The following is a 14,447-nucleotide window of genomic DNA, read 5'->3' as shown; positions in this document are numbered from 1 at the left end:
CCCCAGGCCACCAGGCAAAGCAATTATACTCCAATTAAAATAAATTAAAAAACAAAACACAACAAGATAAGAATGGTGCCCTTTTCGGGGATTCACTTTAAATGCCTGCCATGAATTCCCAACAGCACTTCTCCTACGTTGTCTCCTAGGCCCCGTGAGAGCCTGCGGAGGATGTGACAGACAGAAAGCGTAGTCCTCTGTCTCTGAGCCGACAGCTGCACCAGCAAAGTTAAGTGAGCACAGAAGTGCACAGGCTGGCCATCTGGGCTGGAAACAGGCTGTGTGGACACCCTGCTCAGGATGTGCCCAAGGAGCCCCAGCGGTTCTGGCTGGAGGTCTGTGACAGCTGTGGTGAGGAGGAGGTTTTGGTGAAAAAGAAGCCTCATGTTGAGCAGAGGCAGGACTGGGCTCAGAAAGCAGCCAGGGGCTCAGGCTCCAGGAGGACCGTGGTGTGGGAGGCATGCGTGCTCAGTCGCTCATTGTGTCTGACTCTTTGCGACCCCACAGCCTGTAGCCTGCCAGGCTCCTTTGTCCGTGGGATTTCCCAGGCAAGAATACTGAAGTGGGTTGCCATTTCCTTCTCCACATGGGATGATGTGTGATCTTACTTGATTCAGTTTAGATTCAGAATCACCAAAGAATTGATGCTTTTGAACTGTGGTGTTGGAGAAGACTCTTGAGAGTCCCTTGGACTGCAAGGAGATCCAACCAGTCCATTCTAAAGGAGATCAGTCCTGAGTGTTCACTGGAAGGACTGATGCTGAAGCTGAAGCTCCAGTACTTTGGCCACCTGATGCGAAGGGCCGACTCACTGGAAAAGACCCTGATGCTGGGAAAGATTGAAGGCAGGAGAAGGTGATGACAGGATGAGATGGTTGGATGGCATCACTGACTTAATGTACAAGAGTTTGAGCAAACTTTGGGAGATGGTGATGGACAGGGAAGCCTGGTGTGCTGCAGTCCGTGGGGTCACAAAGAGTAGGGCATGACAGAGTGACTGAACAAGATTCAGAATCCAACAGACGACTGCCAAACAGGACGGCTCTCTGAAGACAGTACAGAAAACAGTTCCACCCAGGAGGAGTGAAGGATGAATTCAGGTACAAAAAGGACCAACTCTAAAGACACTCTCTCTTCTACAGTCTCCCCGAAGACTGTAAAGAGGGGGCAAGGCAAACCGCAAGCGAGAGCAGTTATCTGCAACGCACAGACCTGTGGTGTGCACCTGGGATGCAGGTTCAGAGCGACATGTGGCCTTGTCATCTAACTGCATTGAGAGGGCCTTGCCCGGACTCCTGAACCCCTCTCACCACCCCAACTGACAGATCCTGCTTGCCACCAATCAGGTCCCCTGAACTAAACAAACCTCCGTACTGGGGGCCCCCGGGCCAGTTACTGCTCATCCTGGAAGTGGGCTTCAGTGGCCTGCCAGTCAGTCACACCCTCTGTGGGACCTGAGGGGCACCTCACCCTCTTGTGACTACCAAACCACGCCTGCTCTGTTCCCCAGTGCAGCCCCAATGGGCACCTGCGCGACACGGAGCACACTCCTCCCCAGGACTGTGAGCACGTGTGACTGATCCCTGTCAATCTCCCTTGTCCAGCGCTGGGTGCTGTGTGTCTGGCCATCACTGTCACCTGAGGGCAGGGTGACCAGCAGGTGATTATTAATAACACAGCGCCCGACAGGACTAGCAAGCAGAACACGGAGAGAGTGCTTGCAAATTACTGCACGGAAGACCCAGATCATCCAGTAGGAAGAGCAAACACTTGAACGAGGTTGTCACAAGAAAGGAAAGTCAGTGGCTGACAAAGTATGTGAAGACAGTCACACCAGCCACTGGGGGAAAAGCGAAATTTCAAGATTTCTTCACATGCTAGACCGACAAAAGCTGACAATCCCGTCAATATCAAGTTCCAGTGACAAGGAGCAGCAGGGATTCTCTAGCCCCGCTGATGGAGGGTGAATCGGTGCTGTCACCATGGAGACAACTAGGCGTCATCTAGTAATGGTGACTGGTCGCTACCCCACGACCCCGCGATCTTACACACGGTCACCTCTCTGAGGGATGCTCACAAATGTCCGTTAGGAAACACAGACAGATGTCCACAGAAGTGCTCTCTGAGTTCCACGCTGGCCTGGGAGCAGGGACTGTAGCAGGTGCCTTCAGCAAGGACGGCAAACCAATGCTGGCCACTCTGGACAGTGTGAGATGGACAAACGCCACAGCAAAGCTGAGCGAGGGGAGAGGTCCCTGGAGAGCACTTTCCATGGCTCTGTCTCCACGGGGATAAACCAAAGGCCATACTCAGTTACAGCGGTTAATGATGAAGTAACAGAAAAGTCGGTAGAGCAGTCTTCCCTGGTGGTCTAGTATTAAGAGTTTCCCTGCCAGTGCGGGGGACGTGGGTTTGAGCCCTGATCCGGGAAGACCTCCCGTGCCGTGAAGGAACTAAGCCCATACGTGCTCTAGAGTCCGCATGGTGGAAGTCCCAAGCCTGTGTACCTCTCGTCTGTGTTCCGCAACAAGAGAAGCCACGACAATGAGGAGCCACGCATCCCAGTAAAGACCCAGAATAAGTAGTTAAAAAGCGAGTTGGCAGAACTGCAGAGAGCAACAAGGACAGGACGATCTGGAAATGGCCATCTCTACGCAGTGGGTGTGTTGGGAAAGGAGCAGAGATGGACTTCTGTGGGCCTTGGGCGGTCTGTCTTGCCCCAGTGGCTGCTGCATGTATGCTGATGCTCGCCTTATCACTAGTTTAAAAGCAGAATGTATGTCTTGCACATGTTTCTGCATACATGATAAAAACAGATCAAAACACACAGAAAAGTCAAACAAGTCTAATGCTGACCTGGACCCTTTTCACCTGGGATCAAGTCTGATGTGCAGCCACACCTCCTTGCTGGGTCCTCTCCTAGTCAGGGCACCCTCCCAGGTCCACCCTAACCTGGAGCCACCTAGACAAGGTGACTTGGACCAGGTGGACTCTCCTGGCAGGTAAGGGCAGGGGGTGGGGTGGGGAAGGAAGGCCAAGGGACGCTTCCTTGAAAGCACTGCATCTCCCAGTATCATGAGTCAGGCGCTCTGTCTTCCTTCTCTGTGACCTCTTCACCCTGCTGTGACCCCTGCCCCAGGAACTTGACCCCACAGTCCGCTTTGACCTTGCACTTCTGGCCAGGGCTTTCACATATACAACCAGCATTATCGTTGTTGTTGTTCAGTCGCTCAGTCGTGTCCAACTCTTTGCGACCCCATGGACTGCAGGATGCCGGGTTTCCCTGTCCTTCACTATCTCCTGGAGCTTGCTCAAACTCATGTCCACTGAGTCAGTGATGCCATCCAACCATCTCATCCTCTGTCATCTCTTTCTCCTCCTGCCTTCAATCTTTACCAGCATCAGGGTCTTTTCCAATGAGACAGCTCTTTGCATCAGGTGGCCAAAGTACTGGAGCTTCAGCTTTAACATCAGTCCTTCCAATGAATAGTCAGGATTGGTTTTCTTTAGGATTGACTGGTTTCATATCCTTGCAGTCCAAGGGACTCTCAAGAGTCTTTTCCACCACCACAGTGGGACTTGCAAAATGGCCAAGCCTTTCTCTCATTCTCTCGCTGAAAAGTGTTCCAGTGTGCTGTTCCTCAAAGCAGATGTGACAGGCCATCAGGATGCTGCTTCACAGTGTGAAGCCAAATGCACGCCAACCTCCCAGTTATTTAAAAAGGGACAGAAGGTGGGTGAATTTTCTGGAGTTTTGAGGGAAAACTTGAAGCCACCATTCATGAATTAATCTAATCAAATCATATTTCCTGAAGACATGACTAGCCATTGACTGTTTAAAACTTGCAATTTTTTTTTACATAAAGGAAAGATCAAGTATGAAGATTATATACCTAACTGCCATCTGATAAGTGATAATAAAATATTAACTCTACCTGTTTAAAAAAGAAAAGAATCCATAAAGATGACACTAAACTGCTCCATAATGTCAAGTCAGAAGAGTTCCCAATCAACTAAGTCCCCTCTGACACACATGGCGACTCAGTCATCAGATATTACCAAGGGCAGAAAGCAGAACAGTGCAAACCCCACCAAACGGCTCTGGGCACAACCCCAGGCCACTCTGGAGGCGACGTGTCTTTACTTTCCATCAGTGCCTCTCACTGCTCAATCCTGTCCACTCAAGACAAAACCCAGCTCCCTCTGAAGAAGCACCTCATCTCCTCAGATCAGCCCAAAGAAACCATGCAGATTTCATCGGGTCTCATCACTCTTTCCCTGGTGGCTCAGACAGTAAAGAATCCACCTGCAATAAGGAAATGTGGGTTTGAGAAGATTTTGGGAAGGGAATGGCAGCCCACTCCAATATTCTCGCCTGGAGAATCCCACTGACAGAGAAACCTGGTGGGCTACAGTTCAAAGAGTTGCAAAGAATCAGACACGACTGAGCATGCACGCATGTACATGCGCGTGCGCACACACACACACACACACACACACACACACACACACACACACACACCACTACTCCAGCCTGGCCCCCAAACCAAGATGAAAATGCATTCCCGACTCCTGAGGGCTGAGTGAGAACCAGCCTCTTCCAAGGGCTCTCGGGGGAGACGACCCCCAGCCTCATATGCTGTGGACATGGGCTGAACCACAATGTCAGACGGATTTGGAGTAATGCAAAGGCATCTGCCTTGCAAAGTGAAAAATGCTGGGCCACCACATGCAGTGATCTGCAAAGGAAAACCATGGACAGTGGCTTTGGTCTCCACCCAGTGTCATCAGCAGAGTAGGGAGTGGCTTCTGAGTAAAAGTATGACCCAGGACCATGTGAGGTCCTGGCCGTAAGCAAAGCTGGGCTCAGCACCCAGGGGGGCGAGCTACCCACAGAGCAAGGCCATGGCGCTTTCAGGCAGGCACGGCTAAGGAGTGGCCCCCATGGGCCTCCAGTATCATCCCAGCCCGTGATTTCTCATGACCAGGAACCCAGGGCAGGCTGCTCCCCTCCCCATCAGTGCCCTAGCCGTACAACCGCCTGTGTGTGGGAACAGGGGGTGATGGGGGCTGAGCGGTTTGGTGGGGCTTGTTGGGAGGAGACAGGAGAGAGGATATTTTATCCCCATTAGTCACAAAGGATGCTCCTGGTACAGCGTGCTTCCAGGCCAGACTCTGTGGGAATAAATGCTGGTGTGGCAGGAGGTGGAAGGCTGGCCAGACCCCTTCCCCCCAGGGGCCCTCCAGCAGTTGAGTGCTGCTCTGTGAGTCAGAGCATCCTGATGGGGGTACCGGAGAGCCAGAGAGGCTCAGAAGAGGAGGGGAGTATGAGGGAAGAAGGGAGGGAGAGGGGAGGGAGGGAAGGAGGGAGGGGGAGAGGAAGGAGGGAAGGGAGGCGCGCCCACAGCACCGCCCCACTCCATGCCCCAAGGGGCTCCGTGGACTGCAGAGCTCGCCCTTCTGCCCAGATCCTCCTTGCCCCCAAGGTCCTCCTGGTCCAGCACCTGCCCCACCCCCCACGGTCATCCCTGTCACTGGACCCTTGCTACCAGCAAGTGTCACACCTCCTGCACCCCAGTCACATCTCCAGGGACCCCCAAACCCCGTTTCGCCTCCAGCCATCTGGCGCACATGCCTGCACCTGCTCCCAGGGGACCCTGTCTTCCTCTGCAGGTGTCCGTCAGCCTCCAGAGAGGCTCTGAGCTCTGACAGCTGTGTCGTGGGTGCGTGGCTTCCGGGCGGTTTCCGGGACAGTGGAGGGTGGGGACGCACCCTGGCCCCTGTTTCAGGTCTTATGCATTCCAGGATGACACAGTCCTACCCCTGCCCTTTGTCTGGAAGCCTGGGGCTAGGCCTGGCCTGGTCAGGACTCCTCGACCCTCCTCACACGCAGACCCTGCAGACCTGAAGCACCTCAACTCTGAGACCCAAATGGGAAAGAGGATCATACATACTGGCAAAGGCCGTCTGGGCAGAAACTCACCGGTAAGTGCCCGAGGAGAGGTGTGATGCTGTCAGAAACATAGAGGATGCTGCCATCCGTCGTCACGGCGATGATGAAGCCATCCAAGGCCTGCGAAAAACGCAATAGGTGAAGGCTCTTCCGTCATGCTTTTATGCAGGAGGGGATCACTGGAGCCAAGGACCCTGGGTTACAACAATGACTTCGTTTCATAATTCTTTGAATATTTCCACAACTAACCTCACAGCACTTTTTTTTTTTTGGTCTTGTATACAAGTTGGTTTCTTACATAGAACTTGTCTAACCTAGGCGAAATGGTTGCAAAGCATGAAAAGGCTTAGTGGAAAACGGGACCTACGGTATCATGAAATAAATTCAGTGGTGGAAATTACCTGAGTACATTTACTGATAAGTGTGCATTTGGGCTGAATCAGAAATATCACACTTGCCATTTAAAGGTGTCAGTGAAGAGTTCATGATCCCTGTTCTCCATCCCCAACACCACTTTGAGTTCAGTGGAAAACATTTAGTAAAAGATACAGGAGCTCATGGGCTTCTCCCAAGGTGGGGCAGTGGCAAAGAATCTGCCTGCCATCTCAGGAGACACAAGAGACATGGGTTCGATCCTTGGATCGGAAAGATCCCCTAGAGAAGAGAATGGCAATCCGCTCCAGTATTCTTGCTTGGAGAATTTCATGGACAGAGGAGCCAAGCGGGCCACAGCCCACGGAGTTGAAAAACAGTCAGAATGACTGAGCAACTCACACACACACACACACACACACACACACACACACACACACACAGAGGAGCTCACAGAGGCATTAAAAACAGAAAGTGTGCCTGCTGGTCCATTGCCATAGAAAGACTTTCTGAAGGAACCCTTTATAAAGAACATTCACATTAATCCACCAAAGTGAAAAGGAAGGGCTGATGGGGAAAGGCTGGGTTACTCGACTAGGTCCATGAGAATAGTCATCCCTCAGTGTCCATGGGGGACTGGTCCCAGGGCCCCCGCAGACACCAAGTCCCACAGATGTTCAAGTCACTCAGAGTCGCCCCTGTATCCACAGGCCCTGCATTCTGGGATTCAGCCACCCGTGGGTGTGAAACCCACAGACATGGAAGGCCAACTGTATTTCAGCATGCCTGGAAAATTCATTTGTTTAGAAGTTTTGACTGAGTGCCTGCTGTGGGTTAGGTGCACTGCCCTCGGAGCCCATGAGAGAACAGACAGGCCCTCCACATTTTCTCACAGAGCCACCAGCTATTTGGTTTTCGGGTTCCTAATCAGGTGCTCACAATGCTTTCACACGTCACACAGAAAGGTGTTTTCTAAAATTCAGACTCTGTCCAGCAGAGAATGGGGCCATCTGGGCAACTCACCATACTGGCCTGCCATGGAAAGGGAAGAGATGAAAAACAAAAGCTTTCTCCCCCAAAACAAATATCTGAGGACAGAAGACGCTCATGCATGTAGGTGGTCGCTGCAAACCATCACTGCTGCCTCGCTGATTGTACTGTTGAAATAGCATCAAGCACAAATGTGTGGATTCTTCTACTTTGGGGGAAAAAAATTCCCAAAGTGCAGTATGTGTTTAGAAAGTTCTGGAAACATTTTGTATACCCTCAGCTCTATCTTCCCAGGGTATTACTGATCTTCTGTGCAGCCAAGAGGGCATGGATTCTTTCAGGGTAGGAAGGTACAGCTAAGTAAGTGCCTGGCAGCAGGAACCAGAAGTAGTCCAGGAGTGTATAGAGAAGGGTCCCACCATCAGCACATACCACATGGGAGAGAGTTCTTTTCACTGGGAAAATGACTACTAAGGTCACTGACTATTTAACACTTAGGTTCTGCAGGGTTGGGAAGAATCCCTTGGAGGAGGAAATGGCAACCCACTCTGGTATTCTTCCTTGGAGAATACCATGGACAGAGGAGCCCGGTGGCCTATAGTCCATAGGGTTGCACAGAGTCAAACATGACTGAAATGACTTAGCACACAGCACACACTGCAGGATTTAAGACTGAAATATCTATTGAAGCACGTTTTTTAAGTGGACCCCATTCTCTTCGATTATATCTGTGGTTTTCAACTGGGGGCAACTCTGCCCCACTGGGGACATCTGGCAATGTCTAGAGACCTTTCCAGCTGTCACTTCTGGGGTGGGCACTGTAGGCCTCTAGTGGGTAGAGGCCAAGGATACTTTGAAATATCCCATCTACAATACACAGCATGTCCCCACCACAAGGAATGATCAGGTCCAAAACGCTAATTGTGCTGAGATGGAGAAATCTGCGGCCAGATTCACCAGTCATGGTGAACACCAAAGTACATCCTGCCTTCGTGTTCCGTCGCTCAGTCGTGTCTGCCTCTTTTGCGACCCCATGGACTATAGCCCACCAGGCTCCTCTGTCCATGGGATTCTCCAGGCAAGAACACTGAAATGGGTTGCCATGCCCTCCTCCAGAGGATCTTCTGACTCAGAATCGAAGTTGCATCACCTGCGACTCCAGCATCAGCAGGAGGATTATTTACCTGCTGAGCCACCTGGGAAGCTGCAATATTCTGGTGACCTTTATTTCTTTTCCATTTAAGTATTTTTCCTAAATTAAAAGAAATCATATTAGTAGCGCTCCTGGAGGTGAATTTTTCTAAGAGGTGGAGGCATTGTGGATGACGTCAGTGGGACCGTTTTGGAAACAGCAGATTGAAATACTGGGAAAAGCAGGAGCAGTCTAAATTCTCTTCTCGCACAGTGAGCCCATGCCCTCTTGAATTTATAAAGCAAGTGGGTGTTAAAAAGCAGGAGGTATTTATGGATGGAAGATAACGCTCATCAGCCCATTGGCATTTTCCATCAAACGCACGAGGATTACGCTGAGTCACTGCGTTAAGAATGCTTGTGATGGTTTCAGAAGTCCCACTGGCAGCATTTGAGAGTGACTCAACAGGACGTGATTAAAGAGCGGTGTGCCCCTCTTGTTGAAATGGGGACTCTTGCAGGAGCTTCAGTGGACATCCGAGATTCCATAATGGGCTGAGTTTCACACCTGCCACATACCAGATGGAAATGAGATGACCCCTCTCTGCCAATCCCTGGTTCTGACAGAGTGCTTCTCGTCTTCTCTGGGACAACCTCTGGGCTAAGAGAAAAGATGGCTGTAGCTTTTCTGAACAAAATTCAGAAACATCACATATTCTATAACTGCCTGTCAACGAGAGTGTCCTTTCCTTTGAATTTACTTGTTCTAACGCTTGTGGCCACCATCTTGGGCAGCTTTCACTTGACCAGCTTGGCTGGCCGCAACCAAGTCGCTTTCGCTCTTTCAAATCCCACAACCATATGAGTTATCCTGGGGTCTGGTTTGGGGCCTTTCTGGGAGAAGAAGAAGGAAGCGGGGATTCATACTCAGATGACACCAGCAGTGCCATTCCCTGGGGTCTGATGGGCTCTGTCCTGGGTTTCATCTTCATTTAAAGAAGGAAACTCCTAGTTATGAAGACATGGCATCTGGATTCCTCATGCTCCCTGCAGCGGCTCTGAACAAAGGAGGGGGGTGTGCAGCTGGGATGGGATGCGTCCTATGGAGAGGCTGCATCCTGGAAAATGAGAGCATCATCCCATGGGGACCATCACAAGGAAGGCATACACAGGCTCCTGTCACCCATCACCTGGTCCATGCCTCCTGAGGAGCAAACGGGTGGAAGAGGAGCCTAAGACAGTCAGAGACAAATCTAAAGTCCTGGTTGGAGGGTCTCCCTGACGCCTCACAGATGCTGTTTACCCAGAATGCCTGCTTGTTGTACAGGCTTAATTGGGGTCCAACTCACTTATGTAGCATGACTTCCTTTAGACTGACTTCAAAGAGTCTACGCTAGGAGCAGAGGAAAGTGCATAATGCATGCCCATACAAATCTAAACTCTTCCTTTTCTAGAAATTTCAGCCTTCTAAATCTCAGTTCAGCCCCAATTTTCATCTTTCAAATAAAAGACTGTTATAAGAGAAAAGGAAGGACACTACATAATAACCAAGGGATCGGTCTAAGAAGACACCACGATTGCAAACATATATGCACCCAACACAGGAGCACCTCAATATATAAGGCAAATGGTAACAGCCAGAAAAGGAGAAAGGGACAGTAACACAGTAATAGTGGGGACCTTAACACTTCACTGACATCGACAGACAGATCATCCACATGGGAAATCAATAAGGAAGTACGTGCCTTCAATGACACATTAGACCAGGTGGACGTAATTGGTGATTACAGAGTACTCCATCCGAAAGCAGCAGAGTACAGTTTTGCTTCAAGACCACATGGAACATTCTCCAGGACCGACCACATGCTGGGCTGCAAAGTGAACCTCGGCAAATTTAAGAAAACGGAAATCCCATCGAACATCTTTTCTGACCACAACGCTATGAGATCAGAAATCAACCACACACACACACACACACACACACACACACACACACACACACACACACACACACACACACACACACAAAAAAAACCCTGCAAAAAACACAAATACAGGGAAACTAAACAATTTGCTACTAAACAGCCAGTGGATCATTGAAGAAATCAAAGAGGAAATAAAAAATACCTAAAGACAGATGAAAATGAAAACACGACAATCTAAAAACCTATGGGGCTCAGCAAAAGCAGTTTGAAGAGGGAAATTCATAGAGATATGAGCTTACCTCCAGAAACAATAAAAATCTCAAATAAACAACTTAACCTTACATCTCAATGCACAGGAGTTTAAGCAAACTCCAGGAGACGGTGAAGGACAGGGAAGCATAGCGTGCTGCAGTTCATGGGGTCACAAAGAGTCAGACACGACTGAGCGACTGAACAACACCCACCTTACACCTAAAGCAACTAGAGGCAGAACAAAATACCCCCAAAGCTGATAGAAGGAAAGCAATCGTAGAGACCAGAGCAGAAATAAACAAAACAGAGACAAGCAAACAACAGACGAGATCAGTGAAACTAAAAGCCGGTTCTTTGAACAGATACACAAACCTATAAACCTTTAGCCAGATTCATCAAGTGAAAAAGGGAGAGGGTCCAAGGCAATGAAATCAGAAATGCAAAAGAAGTTAGAACTGACTCCACTGAAATACAGGCCACCATGAGACTACTATAAGAAACTATATTTGTAACCTTATAAAAATCTTGTTTCCTCAAACACCTTTGATACCTTGAAATTCCCTTGGGGGCGGGGAGGGTAGACTGTGCCACAGGCTTCCAAGAGTGTTATGTGCTATAGGGTTATGTGTTTTAATTACTTTTCCCTAAGAATTAGGAGATAAAATGATTTCTGTGAAATAGCATAATGATACATTAATTCAACCTTGTATATCACAAGCTGCTCTAAATTTAACATACTTAAAATGCATTGCTTCTGGAGAAAGTTCTGTATTTTCTTTAAATATAGTTCACATGCAGATTTAAGTATCTTTCATCTCATGCAAATGTTCATTAATGCCTTTATATTTCATAATATTTGGACAGCTTCATTCTGGCATTTTCTTACTCGAGTAACTTTCTGTTTTCTGCAGTTAATCTATGTAAATTAAAGTTTATATCAGTCTTATATAGGCACAGGAGATGAGATCTAGAAAGCTGGAGCCCAGAGTCACCTTCTATTACCCTGCCGGCAACCAGTGACATAGCCAGCATCGAGCTTCTTTTGACTGAATCCATCCACCCCAGCTTTCTTCCTCTTCTTCAGGGGCTCAGACTCATCACCTCTGGGGCTTTCTCCATGTCCACCATGGTATCTGAACACTCCCAGTCTTATCCCTAGTTTAGAAGTCAGAACTGGCTGGATGCTTTTCCAGTGACTTATCCTCGTTTGGGCTTCCCCAGTGGCTCAGTGGTAAAGAACTCGCCTGCCAATGCAGGAGACACAAGATATGCGGGTTTGATCCCTGGGTCAGAAGATCCCCTAGAGGAGGGCAGGGCAACCCACTCCAGTATTCTTGTCTGGAGAATCCTCATGGACAGAGGAACCTGTTGGGCTACAGTCCTAGGGTCACAAAGAGTCGGACGTGACTGAAATGACTTAGCACACAGCACATCCTCATCTGTCCTGAGAAGTCTCACCCCTAGAGACACATGAGGCAGGCCAGGCACTCAGATTAGCCAGCCTTTCTCCAATCCAGCCCAGCAGATGAGCACAGGCACATAACTTTTCAGAGGAAGAAATATGCGTTTCTCTACACAGAGAGAGCACACTCTGGGGGCGTGGGGGGTGGGGCATGGCCATGTATGGTTGATACCATACACCATGTTGATGAAACAGGACCTCAAGTTAAAAGCATAATTTTAAAAGAAGATTTTTGCTTTCAAAATGTGTTCTACCAAGAATATATAATTGTTGCATTGGGCTTCCCCGGTGACTCAGAGGGCAAAGAATCTGCCTGCAATGAGGGAGACCAGCGTTCGATCCCTGGGTCGGGAAGACCTCCTGGAAAAGAGAATGGCTACCCACTCCAGTATTCTTGCCTGCAGGATTCTATGGACAGAGGAACCTGGTGGGCTACAGTCCACGGGCTCACAAAGGGCTGGACACAATAGCACACAGGTATAAACATATATATATTCCACATAAATACCCTCGCTCTCCCTACTGTCGGCTCCTTCCCTGCCTGGCTCCCCTGTTAGGTGTCCTCTGGTTGGGAGGCTGGAGTGGGTCTGCCCTGCAGTCACCATGGCAACAGGACATATTCACCCTGAGTTTGGGGATTCTGGCTTTTCCTGCCCAACTCAGTAGCCAAAACACACACCACAGCAGGCAGATTTTTTTCAAGAGACTGTCTGTTCCCAGCCTTCCTTTCAGGGTCAAGAACAGTTGTTTACTTCGGGCACAGGGTCTTACCTGGAACAAGCAGCCACATTTTAATCCGCAACCCATCAAGCTAATTGAAATGTGTCTCTCACCTCCAACATCAGCTGGGTGAATTCTTCATTACTGAGGAATGAAGGCTTCCAGTCCGGCTGAATGTCACAGATTTCTGTTTGCGCTGAGACTTCTAAAAAAAAAAAAAGAGCACAAACAAGCTTTCAGATGAAAAGACACCTAGAAACTGGAATTAAGAAATGATACGCATGTTATTTCTATGTAATTTTGTATAAATGTGTAGTTTAATAAAAGAAGCTGATATAAGGACATATGCTACTCTGATCTCCAAGGATGGGGTAGAGTAGAGATAATAGACCCTTGATGTTTTCTCATTTTGACCTTTAATGAGGTCTCTGGGAAGAGAGCACCCCACCCTCTGCACCAGGCGTAGTGCCTGCGATTAGCACATGGCACCTTGCCCTTGAGTTTCTAGGTGACAAAGCCCATCAGCAGCGGCTGGAGTCAGGTAGTTGCCACCTGGGCTTTCCTGGTGGCTCAGTGGGTAAAGAATTCACCTGCAGTACGGGAGACGGGTGTTCCATCCCTGACTGGAGAAGATCCCCTAGAGAAGGAAAGGGCAACCCACTCCAGTTATCAAGGCAACAGGAACAAGGACAGGGGTCGGGGGGCATGTCCTTAAGCTGCTTCTTCATGGTCAAGGCAAAACAAAATACCTCTAACACCACACACAAAAATAAACTCAAAATGGATTAAAGATCTAAATGTAAGACCAGAAACTATAAAACTCCTAGAGGAGAACATAGGCAAAACACTCTCTGACATAAATCACAGCAGGATCCTCTACGATCCACCTCCCAGAATTCTGGAAATAAAAGCAAAAATAAACAAATAGGATCTAATTAAAATTAAAAGCTTCTGCACAACAAAGGAAAATACAAGCAAGGTGAAAAGACAGCCTTCTGAATGGGAGAAAATAATAGCAAATGAAGCAACTGACAAACAACTAATCTCAAAAATATATAAGCAACTTATGCAGCTCAATTCCAGAAAAATAAACGACCCAATAACAAAATGGGCCAAAGAACTAAATAGACATTTCTCCAAAGAAGACATACGGATGGCTAACAAACACATGAAAAGATGCTCAACATCACTCATTATTAGAGAAATGCAAATCAAAACCACAATGAGGTACCACTTCACACCAGTCAGAATGGCTGCGATCCAAAAATCTGCAAGCAATAAATGCTGGAGAGGGTGTGGAGAAAAGGGAACCCTCCTACACTGTTGGTGGGAATGCAAACTAGTACAGCCACTATGGAGAACAGTGTGGAGATTCCTTAAAAAAACTGGAAATGGAACTGCCTTATGACCCAGCAATCCCACTGCTGGGCATACACACCAAGGAAACCAGAATTGAAAGAGACACATGTACCCCAATGTTCATCACAGCACTGTTTATAATAGCCAGGACATGGAAACAACCTAGATGTCCATCAGCAGATGAATGGATGAGAAAGCTGTGGTACATATACACAATGGAGTATTACTCAGCCGTTAAAAAGAATACATTTGAATCAGTTCTGATGAGATGGATGAAATTGGT

At 48.5% G+C, this 14,447-nt stretch overlaps 1 protein-coding gene across 1 annotated transcript in view; it reads right to left on the bottom strand.

Annotated features, from left to right (window-relative positions):
- The window catches only part of NPAS2 (neuronal PAS domain protein 2), a 204,741-nt gene that overhangs the window by 68,611 nt on the left and 121,683 nt on the right, over nt 1–14,447 (bottom strand). Inside the window, exons 4-5 of the mRNA XM_018054924.1 lie at nt 12,919–13,010; nt 5,984–6,073 (exon numbers count right to left, since the gene is read on the bottom strand). Coding sequence (XP_017910413.1) covers nt 5,984–6,073; nt 12,919–13,010 — 182 coding nt within the window. The remainder of the gene's footprint in view (nt 1–5,983; nt 6,074–12,918; nt 13,011–14,447) is intronic.

The sequence above is a fragment of the Capra hircus genome, chromosome 11 (assembly GCF_001704415.2).
Source record: "Capra hircus breed San Clemente chromosome 11, ASM170441v1, whole genome shotgun sequence".
NCBI classification, from domain to species: domain Eukaryota; kingdom Metazoa; phylum Chordata; class Mammalia; order Artiodactyla; family Bovidae; genus Capra; species Capra hircus.
This window is presented reverse-complemented; position numbering and strand designations above follow the sequence as displayed.